Raw genomic sequence first — 23,569 nt, forward strand, 5'->3', positions numbered from 1 at the left:
TGGGGGCAAGGCGTATGATTTAGTAAGGGAATTAGTGCTTATATGACAACTTTAAAAAAAAAAAAAAAGTAGAGAGAATCTCGATAGTCGTAAGAGTTAAAAGAAAAGATTTAAAAGAGCAAGAGTGAAATGAAAATGTTTAAAAGAGCAAGAGTGAAATGAAAATTAAGGGGCATGAACAAGCAATATGCCTGGTAAAAGCAAAACTAATGCTCATAAGAAAAAGAAAAGTCATATCAAGAATAAAACTCTCATGTGAAAGAAAAATTGTCAATAACAAAGTGCTTGCATGAAGAGTAAATCATTGCAAATACAAATCATTAAAGATAAGAGAAAAGCTCTAATGATTGAAATGATTATCCATAAGACTTTCCAAAAAAGTTGGATTTTAAATTGAGTGATTTCGAGTTGGATGATATGATACTGATGCTATGATAATCATCAACTTCTAAATTCAATTTGAGAAAAAAAAATTATGAGCCTTTTAAGTCTCTCATCGAACTAGCATTACAACTTGTTTTGAAATTACTTTTGATTGGGATGATTCAAGTAAAAAAATGGACTTCCCAAAGAAGCTACTGCTAAAAATGTGGGATCATAAGGTTTCTTGATTTATAAACTCAGTGAAGATGATCATTGTTGATATTTTCATTTCTTAGCCAATAATGCTTATCCATTGTTGAAACCATGACCAAGTCCTCATTATGGTCCTTTTAAAAGACCTCATGGATGGGTCAATGTGTATTTCTGGCGACTGATTCTCAAGGCCTACAACATTGGAAATGTGAGGTCCATTGAATGATCAAATTTACTTCCCCCATTAATGGATGGGATTAAGCAGTCTTTCTTCGATGGGATTAAGCAGTCTTTCTTGAAAGTATGTGAGAAGTCCTTTTCTGACTTAGGAGTTCTCGTTTGACATACTTAATGAGCCATTTTTATTAGTCAAGAGCATTTTGATAATAATTTTTCTCCAAAGGGAATTTGATGATCAATGACATTTTCCAAGCCTGACGCCAATTTGGTGATATTTCAAACAATTCAAACTTGCTTGATTTGCTCATGCGATCAATGCTTTATCATTAATGATACGCTTTTGAAATTGTCTTTTGTGGGATTTATTCAAATGACATTGATTTTGCCTAGTACGCTTTTGCTACCGGAGCACTTCTTATAAGATATTTTGTTAGATATGTATAGGTCATTTCGGAAGCTTCTTGGATATATTGGTACGGTGAGCTTTAACTGTTTGGAGCCGTTTTTATATATATAAATAAAACTTTCCTTGTGGAGTTGATTTCAACGCACAATGAGCTTTAACAGCCAGTGATGTCCTCTTTTTGCTATAGGTATAGGCGACATCTCGAAATACATTTTAAATGATGATTAGCAGGTACCGTGAGTTTTGGTAGCCCAAAACAATTTTTTTTAACACGCGGAAAGCTCTTGGCTATCTGGAGTGTTATTTTCAATTAACCCCCCGAGTGGAGCGGAATCTTCATGAACCCCCTAAGTGGAGTGCTCCTTTCAAATTAACCTCCCAAGTGGAGTGGACTCTTCAAATTCCTCCCAAATGGAGTGGATTCCTTATTAACCCCCAAATGGAGTAGTTCATTTGGTCGAAACCCATTGTTACATAACAAGTCATTTCCTATTAAATCAAAACCCATTATTACATTGTGAGACTTTCCCTTCGGTTGAAACTTGTTGTTACATGGTGATATTTTTCTTATTTAGTCAAAATCCATTGTTACATGGTGGATATTTCCTCTCTCAATACCATTTCTACATGTTAAAGACCCTTTTCGTATAAAAGGATTCTCCTATTAGGTGAGTATCCTCAATAAAAAAAAGTTAAAAAAAAAAAAAAAAAAAAAAAACAGAAAAAGAATCCAAGAGGAGGAGAGGAAAGCAATTAGAAGTATTTCAAATAGCCTCAAAGATCCGAGGTAAGTAACTTTAGATATGTTTTTATTTTCATGTTGGCATGCATCATCATATATTAAATTTCGAAAAATGGGGCTCATACTTCCAACAAGCATATTATTCATTGCTCATGCATGAGCAAAATTGAGGTATTAGTTTATCTTTGAATGCAACCTTTGTGAGCATCTTCAAAAGGGGCCGTTATTGATCCCTAAATCTTGGCGATTTGTTTAATCATTCTTTGGAATGATTTTTAACTCTTAAACAAAAATAATTTTCATTAAATTACATAAGCATATAGGTATTAAAAAGAATTTGCATTAGTAGCAATATGATTTATTAAAATCTTTTTTTTTAAATATATTAATTATTGATTATTATTAATTATAAAAAAAAAGAGGAGAAGGAAAAAGGAGGAGATCGGGCCATTGTGTTTTTGCAATTTAATGAAAATATGTTATAACATAAATAGTTTTATCGAGCCCTATCTTTCTGTCAAAAATCCTCCAAAAGAAAGAAAGAACTTTTCTTTCTTTTATTTAAAATTTGAATTAGGAGTGCTCTTTTACTAATCTGATTAGGTTTTGACAAAACCAAAATAAACACGTCAATGCTATAATTTTCATCATTATTTTTTTTGGATATTATTTTTGTATAGGGCTTAAAATTAATGAATAAACGAATCTCCAAAATTCATGTGTTAACACCCCTCTCCCTTGACTCCATCAAGTTGCCACGTTGACATACATCTTTCTGTGGCACACCTCAAGGACTCTCTCTTGTCCATTATTTTCTTCGTCTTTTTGGTCATGGAGCTCAATGTTGCTGGTATTAAGTTGGCCGACTATGGCAGAGCTAGAGGTGTTAAATGGGTTGTGCAACCCATTTATGAACCCATTTATGGTTAAATGGGTCATTAATGGGTCAAGCTTTATCTTATAAAGCACCCATAATAAGTTTTAATGGGTAAACACTAAGATATATGAGTTTTAAATGGGTCGGTTCTTTGACCCGTTTATGACCCATTTATTAACTCATTTTTCACTCAAAACCTCATTATCTCTCTTTCTTCTCTTTAACTTTAGAATTTTTTTTTTATAAAACTGAAATTATAATTCTTTTTCTTTTTCTTCCTCCGGTCGCCGGCACGGCAATGGCAACCGACGGGCGAGGCTCGAGCCTCGCCGGATCTGGCAAGGCGAGCTCGAGCTCGCCGGATTTGGTGAGGCGGAGGCCTCGCCAACGTCCGCTAAGGCTGGAGCCTCGCCGATCGGGCGAGACTCGAACTCGCCGACGTCGGGCGAGGCTCCAACCTCGCCAAATTTGGCGAGGGCGAGCTTGCGCTCACGGGGTCGGCAAAGCTGGGCGAGCCAGCTCGCCTATGGCTGGTTGCCGGCCGTCGTCGTGGCCGGCAGCTGGCCAAAGAAGAGGAAGAAGAAAAATAAAAAAGAAAAAAAAATTAATTTTAATTTTAAAAATAAAAAAAAAAATAATTAAAATTCGATTTTTTAAAATAATTATTTTTAAAATTTATATTGTATAAAATCATGTTAGCAATACCATTTATATATATATAAGCTTTTTTATGTTTCTTTAAATGGGTCGGGTATGGGTCGGGTATGGGTCAAAAAATTTGCATTACAATAAATGGGTCATAAACGGGTTAAATGGGTTGATTTGGGTCGGACCATTTATGACCCGACCCAAACCCGACCCGACCCACCCGTTTAACGGGTCTAGGCAGAGCTTGGCATTGTGTGTGTTGAGTGCTCATCGACGATGACAAGCCTCCATATTTGAAGGTCTTGAGCATCTTTCATGATTTCTTATGAGATATTTCGAATTGGATATGTTTGTTTTCATCTTCCCACTCTCAAAGCGTGCTGCTTTGCTCCATAAGTACTGTATTAGTAGACTTGTTAAATGGGTGGGTCGGGTCGGGTTTGGGTCGGATCATAAATGGTCCGACCCAAATCACCCATTTAACCCGTTATGACCCGTTTATTAATGCAAAATTTTTGACCCATACCCGACCCGATCCATACCCAACCCATACCCGACCCATTTAATTAAACTTAATTTATTATATATATAGATATATATTTAAAAAATGGTATTGCTAAAATAATTTTATACAACACAAATTTAATGGACAATTTTTTAATTTTTAAAATAATTATTTTAAAAAATGGAATTTTAATTATTTTAATTTTGTAAATATAACTTTTCTTTTTTCTTTCTTCTTCTTCTTCTTTTTCTTTTGGCGGCGGCGACCACGAGCGAGCCTCGAGCTTGCCCGACACCGGCGAGCTCGAGTCTCGCGATCGGCGAGGCTCGAGCCTCGCCCGGACGTCGGTGAGGCCGTCGCCTTGCTAGATTTGGCGAGACTCGAGCTCGCCCCTGGCCCGGGCGAGCTCGGCTCGCGATCCCGCGAGCCTCTAGCTCGCCGAATCGGCGAGCTCGAGTCTCGCCGGATCGGTGAGCCTCGAGCCTCGCGGACGTCGGCAAGGCCTCCGCCTCCCAAATCGGCGAGCTCGAGGTTCGCGGCGTCGGGCGAGGCCTCCGCCTCGCCGGATCCAAGGAGCCGGAGGCTAGCCGGCGCGTCGGGCGAGGCTCGAGGCTCGCGGCGTTGGGCGAGGCTTGAGCCTCGCCGATCTGGCAAGCCTCGAGGTCGCTGGCCATCGCCGTGCCGGCGACCGGAGGAAGAGGAAAGAAAGAAAGAAGAAAGAAAATAAAAAAAGAAAAGAAAAATAAATGGGTTGCTTACAACCCATCTTTAGACTTTAATGGGTTTGTAAATGGGTACCCATTTAAGACCCATTTATTTTAATTCTTTTAGTTTTAAAACCTATCAGAGTACCTTATTTCTTAAGGCCTGACCCATTAACGACCCATTTATGCTTAAATGGGTCCATAAATGAGTTGCACAACCCATTTAACACCTCTATGTATTAGTTATACTTACAACACGACGCATCCACTCATCATAAATGGTTGTTCTTCTTTCTTTACTTGTGCGTGGGTCCTTCTTCGTCGTCTTCTTGTTTGTCTGCATTTTGGATTCACTGGTTTGCGGAAGTCAACATGACCCCCAAGCGAGTCGAGATTAAGATGGGAGTGACCCTACCCTTCTGACTTGTCTTCCCTCTTCACATTGTTTTGAGGTATATATATAAATTATTTTTTTAATAAAAAAATACTTTCATTCATATGGTTGGGCGAGCAATATATGTACGTGGATTCATTCTTACAGAATAACTAGTTATTTTTTTTATACCAATAGCAAATGAGATGATTTAGATGCCATAATATCCAACTAAAACCGTTTAAAATTGAGAGAGATTGCATGTGTATAACATATATAATTTAACACTCTTCTCATGTGCAAATTGTCAAATTAAGAATTAAATTGAGAATAATACGTATAATTTGATTAATGAAAGTTACACAGGCGAAATAACTTGAAATACAATTTAAATATGATACTATTTTAGAATATTCAATCCAAAAGCGTATATTGTTGTAGACGAGCGGTGTGAATATGCTAATATAAGAGATCCTCCTACGTATGTCTAAGATTCGGAGAATATTCCGTTGACCTAAAATTTATGTGAAAGTGCAAAATAAAAAACTTGGGAATCGTGTGGTAATTGCGAAAAGCTCAATATTCCGCAGTTTCACATCTACGCAGGGGCTGCTGGGGCCGTTCTTGATCAAATGCCTTCGTCCGCCCAACTGCGTTTGGCCTCCTCTTTTTATATGTCTCTGCAAATTCTCTCTCCGAGAAAATATTCGGTGGTTGGAGACTGCCATGTCATCTGCTGACCTGGCATACATGTTTTGGTCTCAACCACTCACGATTCAACACCTGTCCACTAACGTGGAATTAAATAAAAATTTAAAAATTGCCAAAGTTCTGTTCAGTTTTAGCTATGGAAGTACTTCCTTCGAGTTGCAGCACCCCCCTCGCCGTGGCAACCAGGGGAGTCGCCGGCACCGCTCCTGCGCGTCTAAGCCGATCTGCCCATTCCGGCGTCGCTCGACGCCGACGACGGACATAGACGAGCGGCGCGACGCCTAAACACCTTCCGCCATGGAAGACCAGACCTGGAGATCTGGAGATCTGGAGAGTGACGCCGACAAAGCGATGATGGCCCTGGGTAAGCGACGCTTTACCCTAACACAATTCCAGATCTGGAGGTGATTGGAGAAAAACAAAAAAAAAGACAGAGCCAGAGGTAGCTCGGGCCGACAACCAGCGACGCCGGAAAGGGTCCTCCATCATCCGTGGCTTAGATGGGTTCTTTGCCCCTGATTTTTGGCCTTGAGCAAAGTGGCTCTCTTGACTTGTCCTTGGCCGAAGGTTTTGGGGGACTTAGAAGACCCACAAGCTTCCAGTCTTGAGTATTTAAGTCTTCCTCTTGCTCCATCATCCATGGCCGCAAGCTTTGCATTTCCATGGCTTGCAAGTTGGCTCGGCTTGGACGCGGCCCCGATGACTCCGCCGGTGGCGACGATGAGCAGAGGTTCCGCAACACCAACGAAGCATAGAAGCTTCCGTCGTCGGCGTCGTTCATCCTTCAAGAGGAGGCTGGACGGAGGAGAAGGAAGAAGGAAAAAAAAAAAGATTTAGATTTTTATTTATTTTCATGTCAGTTATATGAAGGAGTGGCAAACATGAAGACGTGTCAGTGAGTGGTTGGAAGTAAAAACATACATGCTAGGTCAGCAAATGACGTGGCGGTCTCTAACCATAGGATATTTTCTCGAGTGACAAGACGGTGTCCATCGTCGCCGGCGACGGCCGGAAGAAGCATCTCCACCCGGCCTTCCAGCTGCGCCACAGCACGCCGACCACCAAGGGCGGCCATCGTGATCCGGATTGGAACCACGAGGTGGAGTTCGACCTCTCAGCCATCTTGCCTCAGGACTATCCGGGCCTTTCTCTTTCGACGTGCGGCTTGCCAGCGTCGTTGGCAGCCGCTCGATCGGGGAAGTCCGCACCTCACTCCAGGAGTTGGTCGACGAGTTCAACGGGACCGTCCAGTTCAGACGCTATCAACTAAAGAACGATGACGGGAAAGGCATCGGTGTCTTGAATTTTAGGTACAAGTTGTGTGGGAAGAGCGACAAGGTCGACAACGAATTGGCTCGGATCGAGCCTTCGTCCAAAGCTCCGGTCCCAGGTCATGATGCTACAAACTTCAGTTAGTTGGAGTGGTCGTGCCTGCCGCCCCGGTCGCTCATTTAAGCGATACTGAGCTATCAAACGTGTTCTTCATCGTTGTTGCGACAAACAACGAACAAAGCTTCGACGGGCTACAGCTATTGACATTCATGGTAGTCTATGGTGGGACCACTGGAGAGGGCATGCTGATCGGATGGCGTCGCTACTGATTCATCGGCAAATCTGCATAGCCACTGAACTTTCCCCTCGTCCGCAGCTGCAAATTACAGTTCATGCTCAGCTCAGAGCTTGGACTAGTGAGCATTGGCGTTGTTATGTGATGTTTCGTCAGTCTAGGCTCCCTAGAGCAGTGTGATATAGGTAAATAAATGTATTTGGCTCTGAGTACTTTCATCTGTTTCCAATGAGACCATGTTTTCTCTACGAAGAACATCATCTCAGTTTGTGTTCGCCCTTCCGGTACATATTGGTCGCATTATAGTGCAGAAGATGTTCTTAAAGATTCGATCTTTGTCATGAACTTTTCGAGCATTCAGTGAATCCCGCACGCTCCCTTTGTCCTAAAGCACATCGCTGGTCCTGCGAGCCCACGAGCCAGGGCTCCATCCCTTTAACTGGAATTCATCTGCAAGCAAATTCACCCAAATTTTAGTCCACCGGTCAAAGCTGGAATCTTTCTCTCGAAAGAGTCGAGACTGTGGTGTGGTGGGGTTGGGCGTGGCGTCAGCTTGTCTCCTCCCTCGGCACTGTGCGTGGGCCTCGTGATTGAAGCAGAGTCGATCTTTCTAAAATCTTAACATAAACAACAGGTTTCGGGGTAGCTTCCTTGGGACATACATGCCTTCAGCAAGTCCTTTTCCTCATTGGTTAAGCTGATTGATCGAGAATCGAAAGGTAAATTTCGCACCATCATGGGTCTGCTGGGTCGCACGTGGCCCGACAACCTCCATTGTCGCAATGGCGGCCCAGGCTCGCGAAAATTTCAGAGAGAGAGAGAGAGAGAGAGAGAGAGAGAGAGAGAGCTGCAAGTGAGCATGGGCCATCACGGGACACGCCGAGTCGCCGCGTGAATGTGTTGTCGCAAGGGCGGCGGGGGGTAGTGGCGGCTGTGATGAGCGCTTCGACGACGACGGCGACCAATGATGGCGGCGTAGGAGCTGCAGAGGTGGAAGGTTTGGCACGGAGAAGGGGCACAGGGAAGGAGAATGGTTGGTAATGGTTATTGTCCACAAAGTGTGAGGGCACTTTGGTAAAACCGTCTCTAATTTCTGATTAAGGTGTTTTTGGCAACTCTTATGTTTATTTCTTTTTTTCTTATATTGAATGTTTTGGCACTAAAATCTCCTTGTCAACATACCACAATAGGTAATTAACATAACAATGGCAAAATGATTTGATCGCACTATTCCTGTTGCTTAAAAGGTTTGATGCTCAGGTGATCACTTTCTCGCATGAGAAGAGGAAGGTCTCAAGAGAGGTTTTGAATGGGGATGTAGTTTCAAGTAAATAGTTCAAAACACACGCTTTGTTAAAAGGTAAGGCAAAAGTTTGAGAGTAGGTCGAGAATTAGTGTAAAATAGAAGAAGAAGAAGAAGAAGAAAGTATGATGACGCAAATTAAAAGTTTAAAGGCCTTGCGTAATTGATATAAAGTTTTAAGATCAACTATGGCATCTCACCTTAAAAAAGAAGGCTTGTTTCTTTTGCTCCATCCATGGCACCCACAACAAACATTGAGATCACCCACTACGAGTTTTGAGTTAAATGTGTACTTGGAAGATACCCATAAGTATCCATTACCCATTGGTCTTACAAAACGGAGGAAGAAAAATTGTAGAAAACAAATCGAGGTCTTCATTACACTCGATACCAAACATCTGTAGCAGCAATTCTAGAAAAAATTTAAGTTGATCATATAAATATGTCCATGAGATGTAGACTGTCAAAATTGATTAAAATCATGTTTATTAACCCATGTGGGTGTTAAATAAGTCATAATTGGGTTAGTTTTATTGAGTGAGGTTTAAACACAATATAAATGTTAAATTGATCAATTTCAATCGAACCGTTTATGACATGATACAAACCCATCCCGATCCATCCAACAATCTAATAAGATCAAGGCAAAGAACATAACAAAGGCTTGATTCAATGATATCCACCAAGAGTCGAGGAGATTACAAGCATGTCTCACCCCTCTTCGTCCAACCCCTTGATTAAGTGTTTACATCTCTCAAATAAATTTTCTCAACAACGCCCAAAGAACTTGATGAAGACTTCAATTTGATCTTTAAACTATGTGTTTGACTTTGATTGATTGACGATTTCCATCCAACCTTGTTTTGGTTGGAACAAATTTGGTGGAAAGTCCATTCCACCTATAGAATGTTCATAATGGCATTTCATCAAATATCACTTGATCTAATTTCTTATTTTAGTTCATCATCTTACAATAGAAACATAACTTTGACGATATGTGTTAATCAAGCATAATAAGTGAAAAACTGACCTAATAGTCAATACTTTAGTAGCTTATAACATTGTACTCATTAATGTACCCTTCTATTATTCCTCTCATTGGATGTTGTGTCCAACCTTTTTTAGCATCCTACTATACTTGACTATTCTGCTACAAAAGCAAATCAAATCTCCCCTCCTAATCAATTTTTCTCTAACTAAAATCCATCGGTAGCTGGCGATAGCCACCACTACACCTTCAATTCGAGCAGTCGCTGGCAATAGAGAGCGTCGCGCGGATGATGAACATTTGCCTTACGACGCCATTGAGCCACCATGTCACCATCCATTGTTTTGAGGCACAGCTCAAGGACTCTCTCTCACGTTGACGATGATGTCACGATTTTTTATTGGATACTTTGAATCGGATAAGTTTGTTTACATCTTACAGCTCTCGAACCTTGTTGCCTCGCTCCGTAAGTACCATATCGGACAACACGACACACTGGATCGCGATAACTGGTTGTTGTTCTTTCTTTATCTGTCCGTAAGTCATTCTCTTCATCATCTTGTTTGTCTGCATCTTGGGTAGCGCATGCAAACGCTTCTGTTCCGGGGAAGAGTTTTTTTTTCAGAAATGGTTCTTTTCTATTTCGCTCGGGAACAATTTTCGAAAGTAAAAACCCGTTTGATAACGATACAAAATTTCTACTTGGAATAGAAAAAAAGAATAGAAATGCGTTTGATAATGCAACAATTTCTTTTTGTATTTATTCATTTTTAATCTTGCCGACGGATTGCCGCCTCCCGCCATTCGCCGTAAAATCAGCCGGGCCACTGCCTGCGTGCATACGCCGGGCCGCAACCGGGTCACCGCCGAGCCGCCCGGTGATCTTTTCGGTTGGCGGCCGTGACTCGGTCAGCGCGGTGGCAGCGACGGCGACGGCTGACGGAAGGCGGAAGCGACGGCAGCTGGCGCCGAGGCGGAGATTTTCAGCAGGCGGCACGGCGGGCGCGGCGCGCGCGCCGGCGGCGGCGTGGTGTGCGCGGCCGCGATCGGCAGCGGGCGATGGCGGCGGCCGGCAGCGGCGGCCGGCGACGGCGGCGCGGCCGGCGACCGGGCGGGCGGCCGGCGACCGGCTGACAGCGGCGCCGTCATGGGCGGTGGTCTGGGCGTAGCTCGCGTCGGTGGTTCGCGTAAGAAAAGAAAATAAAAAGAAAATTAAAAGAAAATCGAACTTATTTAAGGAGTTGTTGGGAACAAGAAGCAACTTTTCGCTTTGTTTACATTCCCAAACCATTAAAGCTAAGTTTTTCTTCCCGAGAACAAAAACAATGTAGCGTTAGAATAGGTTTCTGTTTTTTTGTTCAGGGAACAAAAGAACAGAAACCATGAGAAACAGAAACGTTTGCATGCGCTACCTTGAAGTCGCAGGTTTTGGAAGTCAACATGACCCCACCCCCTCCCCAAAAGAGTCTAGAGCTCAAGATGGGAGAGGATCCCACCTTTTTTCTTTGACGTGCTCCTCCCTCTTCACACTGTTTTCAGGAATAATAACAATAAAAAAAATACTTAATTGTATATGATTGGATTGACCTAGATAGGTCCTTAAAAGGCTCAAAAAAGCTTTTACTGAGGGAAGAATCCTTACGGGTGGGACGTTCCACCGAAATCCCTGTATTTTCTTTTTCTTGGAAAAATAAATATTAGGATAAAATTGATATTAAACCTAAAGTTGAAAGTTTTTTTATGAGACAAAAGGTAAAAGTAAGACAGAAGTTAAAGTTGGAGGTTTTTAAGAGTATTAGGCCGATTAGTGATATGAATATGTTTATATATGGGACACTCACCCGCATTATGTCTGAGATTGTGGAGAATATCCAAATTTCTCAAAATTTCTGTAAAAGTACAAAAGAAAAGTCTTGGCAGTCGTGTTATTAATGTTTTTTTGGTCGGTTTCGTGTTATTATTGCAAAAGCTCAATATTCCGCAGTTTCACACATACGCGCAGACTGCTGAGGCCGTTCTCGACGGACTGTATTCGTCCGCCCAAACGCGTTTGGCCTTCTCTTTTTATATATCTCCGCAAAATTTCTCTCTCACCCCAAAGGAGAAGCTTCTCGGCTCCCATCCTTGGACGTTCCTCCGACCCTCTGCGAAGCCGAGCCGAAACTGCGAAGAGATGAAGATGGAGTATACAAGCCTCGAACTGCAGGTGATCTCCTGCGAGGAACTCAGGGCCTTCAACTTCTTCCAGAAGCTCTCGGTCTTCGTGACGGTGTCCATCGTTGCCGGCGACAACCCGAAGAAGCAGCTCCACCCGGCCCTCCAGCGGTGCCACAGGACGCCGACCAGCAAGGGCGGCCATCGCAACCCGGAATGGAACCACGAGGTGGGGCTCGACCTCTCGGCTGTCTCACCTAGGGACTATCCGGGCCTTTCTCTCAGGTTCGACGTGCGGCTTCCCAGCGTCGTTGGCAGCCGCTCGATCGGGGAAGTCCGCGCCTCGCTTCAGGAGTTGGTCGACGAGTTCAACGGGACCGTCCAGTTCCGACGCTACCTAGTGAAGAACGACGACGGAAAAGGGATCGGGGTCTTGAATTTTAGGTACAAGTTGTGTGGGAAGAGCGACGAGGTCGGCGACGAAATTGGCTCGGACCGAGCCTTCGTCCAAAGCTCCGGTCCCAGGTCAAATAACTTCAGTTATTTGGAGTGACCGTGCATGCCGCCTCGGACGCTGATCCCAGGGATATTGACCTATCAAACGTATTCTTCATCGTTCTTGCTACAAATAACCAACCAGAACCAAAAGACGTGAACAAAGCTTCCACGGGCTACGGATATCGGCATTCGGGGTACTCCATGGTCGGACCATCAGAGAGGGCATGCTGATCAGATGGCGTCGCTACTGATTCATCTGGGAATCTGCGCAGCCATCGAACTTCCCCCTTATCTGCAGCTGCGAATTACAGTTCATGCCCCGCTTAGAGCTTAAACTACTAGTCAGCTTTGGCGTTGTTATGTGATGTTTTGTCAGTCTAGACTCTTAAGGGCAGCGTGAATGGTAAATAAATGTATCTGGGTACTTTACTTTCATCTGTTCCCCATGTGACCATGGTTTCTCTACTAGGACCGTCATGTCAGTTTGTGTTCCACCTTCCTGTGCATATTGGTTATATTATAGTACAAGATGCTCTCAAAGATCCAATCATTGTCACGAAACTTTTCCAGCGTTCGGTAAATCCTGCAGGCTCCATTTTGTCCTGAAGCACATCGGTGGTCCTGCAAGCCCGCGAGCCACGGCTCCATCCCATCAATCTGGAATTCATTCATCAAGCAAATTTGAGAAAGCATTCAGCCTTTCTTTTTCCAGTCCAACCTCAGTCATCCAGTCAAAGCTGGAATCTTCATCTCGGAAGAGTCGAGACTGTGGTGGGGTTGGGTGTGGCGTCAGCTTATCTCCTCGCTCTGCACTGCGTTGGCCTTATGATTGAAGCAGAGTCCATCTTTCTGAAATCTAAAATAAACAGCTGGTTTCGGTGTAGCTTTCTTTTGGAAATACATGCCTTCAGGCTTCAGTAACGCCTTTCCCCATAGGTTAAGCTGATTGATTACGCTGAAGCCTGATGTTGGTATTGCCAAGATTTCAAGTTTCATATTGAAAATCGATAATCAAAATGAAAATTTCGCACGGCCATAGATCTGGTGTCGCACGTGGCCGGCGACCTCCATGGTCGCAATAGCGGCTCCTAGGCTCTCGAGAATTTCACAGAGAGAGAGAGAGAGAGAGAGAGAGAGAGAGAGAGAGAGATGCAAGTGAGCATGGGCCATCATGGGACACGCCGAGTCGCCGCGTGGACGTGTTGCCACAAGGACGGCGGGGGTAGTGGCGGCTGTGATGAGCGCTTCGACGACGATGGCCAATGATGGTGGCGGCGGAGCTGCAGTGATGGGACGGTGGGGCGGTGAAAAGAGGGGGAGAGGGAAAGAAAATGGTTGGTAATGGTTGTTATCATTCACAAAATGAGAGGGCACTTTAATGCTTTTTCTCTAATTTCTTATTAAGTTCGTTTTTGGCAACTCTTATATTTCTTTCTTACATTGAATGTTTTAGCATTGAAATTTCCATGTCAGCATACCATTACAGAATTAACATGATCAATGGCACAATGATTTGATCGCATTACTCATGCTCCTTAGAAGGCTCGTTTTTTTCTCCCATCCGTGGCGCTGCACACTGATCACCCATTTTGAATATTAGTCAAATTTGTACTTGGAAGATACCCATAAGCATTCATTAGCCACCAAAGTCTTACGGAATGGAGGAAGACATTAACCCAATCAGAAGCCAAACTAGACTATAGTAAACAAACCGAGGTCTTCATTACACCCAATACCAAACATTTACTGTGGCCGTAGTAAAAAAAATCATGATTTGATCGTCCAAATACGAGGTGCAGTTGTGGAAAAAAATAACAAGGCTTGATTCATAAGTCAATGACATCCACCAAGGGTCGAGAAGATTACAAGCATGTCTCACACCTTATAATCCAGTCCCTCGATTAGGTATTTAGATCTTTTCAACAACTCCAAAAGAATTTGATGAAGATTTCAATTTGATCTTCAAACTATGTGCATTTGATTTGATTGACTATCTCCATCCAACCTTGTTTGGTTAGGACAAATTTGGAGGAAAGTCCATTCCACCGTAGAATCTTCATAATTGGTTTTAAATCAAATATCAATGTGATCTAATTTCTTATTTTAGTTCATCATCGTATAATACAAACATGATTTTGACAATATGTATTAATCAAGCACAATAAGTAAAAACTGACCCAATAGTCAATATGCTTCAATAGCTATGGCATCGTACTCATTCACTTACCCTTCTACTGTCCCTTTCATGGATTTTACCACGTGTTCGACCTTTTCTTTCATCATATCACACGTAATTATTTCCCTACTAAAAGCAAAATCAAATCTCGCCTCCTAATCCATTCGTCTCTACCCAAAACCCATTAGGAACAGGCAACTGTTGCCATAATGCCTTCGACCATAGCAGCCACTTGAATACATATGATAGACCCATGAATCTCCACTTGAATCACGAAAGCTTTTATAAATGCAATTATGAAACCATAGCTAAATAAAAAGATGCAATCGACATGGGAGTAACGTTTGTGTCTAAGACTTTTAGCCATGGAGCTCTTACTTTGTGGTATTTGTAGGTTTATTCACAAGGTGGTCGATTTGGAGGTTGTTCTTTATTTTGGTGTTGTAGAAATTTTCCATCCCCCATCACTTTTTTTTATCGGTTCAGTCCATTGTACTCACTGTCAACACTTCAAATACTTATTTTAATATGAAGGATCAACATGGATAAAAGAAAACCGTGGTTTAAGGATAATTCAGAAATCTAATTAACATCAATAAAAGTTTGAAGAGCAGTTATAACTTTAGCTCTATCTTTTATCTATTTCTTTTCAATCCCTCTCATATTTTGGCTTTCATTTATTATAGATACTTTTAGACATACAAATACATGTTGTAAAACATTTTATTTTTAACAATTTTCAAAATCTTAAATAGCACAAGTTAACCTAGTAGGAGGCCTTTCACCTCTCTCTCCCGCCTTCCTCAACGAGAGTCTATTAATTCTTGGATATCTTTATCTTCCCTACTGAAGAAGGAATATTTCTGAGTTTTACATTTCAGAATTCATATGAAGCAATTTACAAATATATTTAGATCTGAATATTAATAAAAGTTCGAAGACCAATTGTGACTTTAACTCTAGCTTTTATCTATTTTTTTCAATCCCTCTCATATATTGGCTTTCATTTAGTATAAATATTTTTAGACATACAAATACACGTCGAACCACGTTGTATTTTAACAATTTTTGAAAACTTAGTAACACTTTTAATTTTAGAAAATGCTTTTCCTGAGCAGGGAAAGTGAAAAAGAATTTATCTATTTCTCTTTTCTTTGTCAAATTAGGAACAAACCTGGAGAGACATCTGGCCCCCAAAAAAAGTCAGAAGTCCTGAAGAACTGAAGAAGGGATTCTCCCGCTCGACGGCGGTGAAGCTGCGGGCTCCGTCGATGGCCGACGCCGCCGCCGCCGCGGCGAAGCTCAACAAGGACGACGTGATCGCCAGGCTCAAGGACGACGGGGATTTCGATCGCCTTCGCCTCAAGCTCATCCGCAAGCTCAAGGACAACGTGCGTATCCCTCTCTCTCGTAGGCAAGTTCGTTTTGAATCTAGTCGAGTGTTCGCTTCAAGCGATTGTATCTATGATCAGAGTTCTCGGGTTGCCGAATGTCGAGGTTCGCGAGCTTCGCAGCAATGGGGGCGAAGCGTTATTCTTAGTTATTTGTTCGTGTGCGATTCTTACCGTGATGGGTATCTAGTCTTGCGCTATGTCTGTTCTGCTAATTCGAGGATGTAATGAGTTAGGGAAAAGTTTGATTTAATGATGTGGCCTGGAGTTAACAGGTTTTGTTCTCATCAACTAGTGGGGGATGGGATATAGGGAATTGGTTTTGTCTGGGATGTTGCTTTTTTTGCTTTAAGCTTTGATTGTTCCAGTCCATGGAGTGTTAATTAATGTAAAGCGAGTGCGTGATGTTACTTGCTATTTTCTCTCTATGGCTAGTGAAACAGCTCGATAGCATGAAGAAAGAGTAAGTGGTTATGTAGGTTTAGCATTCTGCTCGGCACAAAGAATAGGAAATAAAGGGATTGGGTCTGGTCCATTTGGGGGGAGGGAGGAGGAGGGGGTTCACATCCCAATCCAGTGGACGCGATACCCTTTGGGTGTGGGTTGCAATGCAATTCACGGCTTCATCTGCAGATGTTCTCAGGAATTGCTGCAGGTGGTTTTCAAAATTACGCCTTTAGATGCTGAATATTCTGCAGTTGCTGGTTTGGCTTACCCCTTTCTTCCTTGCTAATTATTCCTTCGAGCCCTTGAAGAAGAGTGAGGAATCCATCTCAACTACAATCTCTGGGCATTTTTCTATCTCAATAGCTAACTATAGAACTTCTAATGCTGCTGTTGTCTCTACCCCCTCAGGACAATTCGTTTTGCCAACCTTGTTCTTTCTTCCTATCTATAGCCCAAGATCCATTATTGTCTCACCCTATTCCATCTTGACTTCACTTCACTTCAACTACCCCATCATAATCCAACTTTGACTTATTCAGTTGGAAGTGATTCTTGTTCCATGGACTGAGCATCTGTGATCTTCTCACTGGCTACTTCTTAAGTCTCACAACTCCAGTGCTTGGTAAATTCTCCTTATCCTCCCTCCAGGTACAGGTTGCTGTCTAAGAGTAGCTCAACTTTGTATTTTCCAATTACATCGTATAAACCAGCTTTCTCAAGAATTCCTCTCTTGCTTTCTTCATAAATTGGTTCCTTTGTAAAGTTTGGGCCACTCATCTATCATTTGAAGAGACTATAGCTGGATTGGTTTCTCCTTTTGGCTATGGCATTAATGAAGACTCTCCAGAGGAAGTGTTTCTGTTTTATCATTTTTTGGTTTAGGTCAGGGTGGGTGAGGGGTATACATATGCCATCATTCTGATGAGTAGAACAAGGTCCCTCCATCTGTTTTATCTCCGCTTTCTCCTTGACATGACGATAGGCGACTATGCAGCTATATTTTCACTTATAATGAAAGATTAAAGGTCAAACATACCTATTTGTGAAATTAACTGTATGTCCAGAGGCCAGGTAATACTTTTCAAATCCTGCTTCCATTTTTGGGCGTTTGCCTTGGTTGCTGCAAAGAAAAAGAGTGAATCATCTGCAAATGAAAATTGTGAGAGAATAGCCCCTATCATAAGCTAATTTTAGAGCACATTCTTTCTTTTTAACTCTCTTCCTAAGCCTCAACTAATGAAAAGCCTCATGCATGATGATAATTTCATCTTTGATAAACTGTCCTGGGATGAAAGCACTCTGATGAGGGGATACCAATTCAGACAGCAACGGTTTGTCTATTTGCAAGAATTTTAGAAACTATTTTATACAAGAAGCACAAGTTGATGGCTGTAAATTAAATAGGTTCTCCGGATGAGGGTCTATGGGGACAAAATATTTCCCTGTCGTTGAAAAAGTGCGTGAATGTAAACTATAAGCCTTTGAATCATAGTAAGGTAGAATGTAGTATCCCTTTTATTTGTGATTGGGTATCTTCTTGCTATATTTGGTAGCAATCTGTCTTGGAGGTGCTGTGATTAGTGACTAAATCACCCCAACTCATATGCATGCAATAGAAAGAAGTGGAGGAAGAAGAAAACAGACGAGTGTTAGATATTATGGAAACCTCGACCTTTATTTAAGCTTTTGAAATCATAGATAATGACTTTGAGTCAGAATCAAAGTTAATTCATTGGTTAGTCCATACCACAATGTGCATATTATCTGCTAAATGTGACATCATCACTACTGCAGATATTGCTTTATGATCTTACCATTTGTAAATGACGCAAAAATAGTCATTTGATTTTTTGATTCTGTGCCAACTAAGCTTACCCTGTGTGTAGCACACATAGAATGTGTGTATTGGTACCACCCTGCCCATATTTCAGTAAGCTGTCTCCATGCCTAACCTCATTCTAGGTACCTACCCTTTAAAGAAGTTCTCATTCTATCATGCCAAAATGCTTCATTATGTTCCTCAGATATCTTCTTTGTTTGGATGGGAATCTTTTCAAGCAACATTTGCGCTATTTTTTACCCAAAAGTCAAGCTATTATTTCTTTCATGGATTTGTTTCAATCTTCACATAGATTCTCTTATCACTTACTAATCTTAAAATGCTGACTATAAAATGCACTGCAGGAGGAACTGCGTTACAAGATCATCGGAATGGTGAAGCAGTCAGCTGCACTTAATCGTCCAGGTTCTGAGAATTTGAAGCCCAGGCAGCTTTCTGATACTATATATGAAGAGGTTGGGTAAGTAATTAATGTCTTGATTTTCCATCTGATGCTTATATCTGGTAAAATCCTGCCAATTGTTTGGAAATGCTTGTCTTGTTTTGTAAATTTTCTGAATGTGCTGTGCCTGTAATTAAACGCAATGGTACTTCTATAGTAACTTGTATTTGGTATGTACAAGTAAGGTGGACGGCTACCTGACACATGGGGCACGATTTTTTAATGGACATAAATTCACGATGACCGAGACATCTTGAAGTAACATGTATTGTCACACATTTCTATCTCTGATCAATCATTATAGTGTGCTTGTTCTGTGCTTGCTTCCAGAAGGGCGATGTTTTTGAAGGTAGTACTGCATGAACCTTGGTTAGGGAACTTTCCTCCCAAGTACTACTAAGCAAATTTTGTTTATATATGTAAAATCATTGAAACATTCTGAGCTTGATTATGCATTTTTTTTTCTTTTTTCTTTTTTAGAAGCAAAGTTATGGGCCAGATTTCTGAAAGCCTGTGGGAGATAATCAAATCGGCTGATGGCATGAAAAGTGAAATTGAAGATACAGTGCAATCTATGTGTAGTAAGATATTGACCCCTTCTGGTAAAGACATGCAGACACCGCTGCAGAGAATGGACTATAGCAGATCCTATGCTGTACCATCCAGTGAGACCAATGCAGTATTCAATAGTGAACAGAAGGAACCGCTGGGTTTCTGTCCGCCCAGTAATAATCAGAATCATGGAGAACAACACAATGAGAGAGTGCAAGTACCAGCTTTTCGTGAAAAAGGGTTTTCTGAAGGTTTGAAGAATGAGCAGAACCCTTCAGACAAGCTTTTGACCCCAGACGATGGAGATGTAAGTATCCCACCAGGTTTTTCTGGCAATGTTAAAAAGTGGAAGCTCTCTAATGATGCTGAGGATGATCCTGAACTGCCTCCTGGTTTTGGTTGATTAAATGTTCTAAGAAGTGTGCGTGGTTGTTGCCCCGTGATAAAGCGGAAATCATTTAATGACGTTGGGATTTGGTCATTGATGGAACCTTCATTATAACTGCTTACTGCTCTGCTTATATACAGCTATCACGAGGGCATCTGGAATTTTCATACTGCTTTGCCGACTGCTTGTTTTGTGTTAGAGAGATCAGAGTGAGCCCCAAGTCTCAAACCGTGATCATCATCGATTGACATTTTTGTTGTATTTCGATATCTCTAGTTTGATCATGAAAAGTTGCTAGCAAGAGCAGATAAATGATGATAAAAATTGCCAATTTGAAGTGCAAACTTTGGCTAGATAGTACATATCAGCACCAGTGGATGATTGATTCAGCATTAGTCATCGTTGCTTTCCCTCAATAAGCGAAATTGAAGGGTATATCACGGTCAACGTGAGTATGAACTACGACCGGCAGGGACCTGGCGACGAATATAACTGCTGAGAAGAAGCCATCGCTTTTCTTATTACAATTGAAGACATATAATACATAGAGTTTCCACTGAACTGAAAATATCGTCTTATTAATTGTGTATGGCATTCCAATATGGAAGAACAAAGTGTCCTTAATCTTCTTCATTGTCTCATCCGGCTCGAGTCTCCAGTAGGCGTAAGAAACAAATAATATCGATCTTTTAACACCAAACTAGCAGAATATAAACGATGTTATGTCTGTCTTATAGTATACTGATAAGTAGAATAAACGTAACAAAACCATTTCCATCGATTTTCACGCAGACAAAGGGAAATTAGATAATAATATCTATGCTTTTTTCTTTTTTTCATCATGGGATCGTGGTAAGACAAATGTGCTAGCCAACAAGGTAATTATCACTTTATTTCTGCAGAGCAGCTCACAAAGATCTCTCTCTGAATGGCTGCAAAAGTGGCTAGAGTGGGATCGAGATTATGTCAAGCCATCTAAAGTGTGCCCTGCAGTGCAATGTTTTACGTCCGACATTCTCTGGCGTCGACATAATATCAACCCCGACGGTTTTTACTCTATATGGAGAGTGTTGCAGCAGCCATTTTGCAGCCATCGACAAAAGGAAACTGGACACTGGAAAACAAATGCAATTTTCTGGGACATCCGTCCCGAACTCATCCTCATACGCGTTCAAGATTGGAGACAAGGGAAACAACTCAAAACTCCTCCGACCACAGTCGTTGGATTCCGCCCCCCATCACCTCCGGCCACTGTTGAGCGTTGCCTATTTCCTGCCGCTGTCGCTGCCACCAACGACGGTGCCCCTCTCTCTCTCGGCCACCCACAGCACTCAGAAAACTGAACATCTCCTTCCATCTGGTGGAGACGCCTCCATATCTAGAGGCTCAATGGGCCATGGAAGCGTTGAGCCGAGCCTTCGGATCCAGAGGCGACGGCTCCTCCGCGGTCCTCGATGATGGACGGTGGTGTGGCTGACCGTGGAGCTTCGCAGGGATGCGGCAAATCAAATACAGAGAGAGATGACGGGTGCCAAGGAGGAGGAGGAGGAGGAGGAGGAGGAGGAGGTAGGTGGCTCCCTACGATTAAATCATAGTCATCATTTTTGGTAACCATGTTGACGTTGGGTTGTTCCGGACAATTAATCATAGTCCTCAATTTGGTAACCATGTTGACATTGATGCTATGTCCAATTCCATAATGCCTGTGAATTGCTAGATGATAACTATTGTAAGGTCTGGCCCACGTAGGGCGCGTTTGGTAACGTTGCATTCAAAAATTATTCCTAGGAAGAAATAGAAAAACTTATTTTTGTTCTAAGAAACAATTTTTTAACAAAAGAATGCATTTGGTAATTGCACAAAATTTTGTTTTTGAAATAGAAAAAAACATAAACACGTTTGGCAAATTTATATAATTTTTTGTTTCTTTTAATTTTTAATACTTTTATTTTATTTTTTTCTTTCTTCCTTTTGGCCGGTCACCGGCCTTGGCCATGGCCGACGAGGGCCGGCGACCTCGGCTATGGCTAGGTGAGGCTCAACCTCGCCTTGGCTAGGCGAGCTCGAGCCTTGCCGAGAGCCAGCGATGCTCCGACAAGGTTGTCGGCGCTCAACGCCTGGTCGTTGGCCATGGCCAATGACGTTTTGGCGAGGTCATCGGCCAAAAAAAGAAGAAAAAGGAGAAAAAAAGAGGAAGTGTTTCTTGGAATTGTTCTTGGAAAAATAAACAAGTTTTTTCTACTTTTTGTTTCTATTTCAAATTTGTTCCAAGAACAAAAAAAAATAGATTTGTTTATTCCCGGGAACAAAATTGTAAACAAACACGTTTCTATTCTTTTTTTGTTCCCCGAAACAAAAGGACAAAAAATTGTATTTTGGGAAACAAAAACAAATTTAAACAAATAGCCCCTTAGTCTATAGTCTTTAATTGTAAGGCTACAATTGTTCCATTTATACAATGGCTCACACACTCATATTTTTTTTTATGGGTCACAAGAAACCTCTTTATTTGTTTTATAAATAAATTATCAATTGCTATAGGATAGGGGCATATTCGATATAAAAGTTTTTTGTTCACTGAAGTTTTTAGATGCCTTCGAGATTTTTAACCTTTAGGCATTGGAAGTTTTCATGGAAAATTTAATATGGTTTATGTTATGGGAATGAACTTGCGAACGAATTAAGTGTTAGAAGATAAATGTGGCAATAATAAAGAATAGAATCACTTGGCTTTGCCTCAATAGCCACTCTTCCCATATTAGAAGGGTGTGAGGGCTTGAATCCCCACATTCTTAGAGGGTTTGGGGGTGATGACGATTGGTTTCATATTTTGAGAATGTTCCCTGAACGGATTGAGTGTAGGAAGAAAAAATGGAAAGAATAGAGAATAGGAAGATAGGCTTTTTATATTGGAAAATAGAATTAGTGGGGTCGATGGCTTAATTTATGGGCTTTGTGCAGTCGTCCTTTAAGATGGGCTTAAAAGTTGTGTATCCCAAATTGGGCTTTGAAAGTCCTTTTTAAATTGAAGTGGGCTTGATATTAGAGCCCAGCAATGTCCTAAGCTTTAGATCCAAAATCCATGAGACCAGAGATGTGGCCCAAGGGCCCATCCCGTGTCCCACTCGAAACCCATTCCCGAAATAATCAGCATCAAAAACACGAGAAAAAAGCATAAAAACAAGAAAAAAAGAAGAAAAAAGAAAGAATACGTTAACCTGGTCGTGGACACAACATCTGGACATGGAAGAGAAAAGTAATAAAAAAAATATAAAGAATAATAAGAAATTCAAAGAATAAAAAAAAATGGAAAAAAAGGTTAGAAAATAGGTCTTGATTAGATTTTAGATCTCAATGTTAAATTTAGCTTGGTTTCATTTAGTTAATATACATCTCCAAAAATTGTAATGAATACCTTCGATTTCGCTTAGGTTTGGGTAGATTATCTTTTTAAAAAAGAGATTGAATTCTATTTGAAATTAGCTTATGGGGCTGCGATGATGGGGCTTAATGACAATACCGTGTTATATTTTTAATTGCATTTGATCTTTTATCTCTTTGTTATATTTACTTTCTTTGATGAACTGGTTGTGATTCTTTCATTATTGCTTTTGTGTTGAGATTTATTTGTTATTGTTCATCCAATGGGAGTAGTTTTCGAAGTTAGGTAGTATATTCAAAGTTTTGTGAAATTTGAACTATGTAGTTTAATTTTTGAGTTATTGAGTTGTGGGATTTCATGGAAATGATGGATTATGTTATTGCAAAGTTGTGGCGCTTGATGGAGGTTGATTTGAAGTAATTGTTTAGTCGGAGGAGGATTTTAGTGTTTCACATTCAAGTTTTATGTTGTGAACGGCTTGAATAATCATTTTGGGTGAGCAATTTGTTATCATGTAGGAGTTGTTTTGTTAACATTTGGGCGTAGTTAGCCATTTCATAGTTAGATAGTATTTCCCTTGGTTTTAACGTTGATTCTTATATAATTATTAGGATTACGAGATTGTCGGCTCATTTAGCTTTGTGTTATTTAGTTTTTGGACTTTCGGGTGATTGATGCTATCTCTTCTTTGGTTTTGTAAAACTCATGTTTTGAAAATG

General features: G+C 41.3%; 2 protein-coding genes across 2 annotated transcripts; both read left to right on the top strand.

The window, feature by feature from the left end:
* Positions 1 to 11,753: 11,753 nt before the first annotated feature.
* LOC104423743 (protein SRC2 homolog) lies at positions 11,754 to 12,287 on the top strand. The gene has a single exon (XM_010036193.1). The coding sequence runs from the start codon at positions 11,754 to 11,756 to the stop codon at positions 12,285 to 12,287; it is 534 nt and encodes a 177-aa protein (XP_010034495.1).
* A 3,275-nt stretch (positions 12,288 to 15,562) lies between these two features.
* On the top strand, positions 15,563 to 19,729 carry LOC104422217. Its single transcript, XM_010034470.2, has 3 exons — positions 15,563 to 15,799; positions 18,431 to 18,546; positions 19,009 to 19,729. Exons 1-3 carry the CDS (start codon positions 15,680 to 15,682, stop codon positions 19,481 to 19,483), a joined length of 711 nt encoding a protein of 236 aa, XP_010032772.2. The 5' UTR covers positions 15,563 to 15,679; the 3' UTR covers positions 19,484 to 19,729.
* Positions 19,730 to 23,569: the final 3,840 nt, after the last annotated feature.

Source organism: Eucalyptus grandis, chromosome 10, assembly GCF_016545825.1.
Source record: "Eucalyptus grandis isolate ANBG69807.140 chromosome 10, ASM1654582v1, whole genome shotgun sequence".
Taxonomy (NCBI): Eukaryota; Viridiplantae; Streptophyta; class Magnoliopsida; order Myrtales; family Myrtaceae; genus Eucalyptus; species Eucalyptus grandis.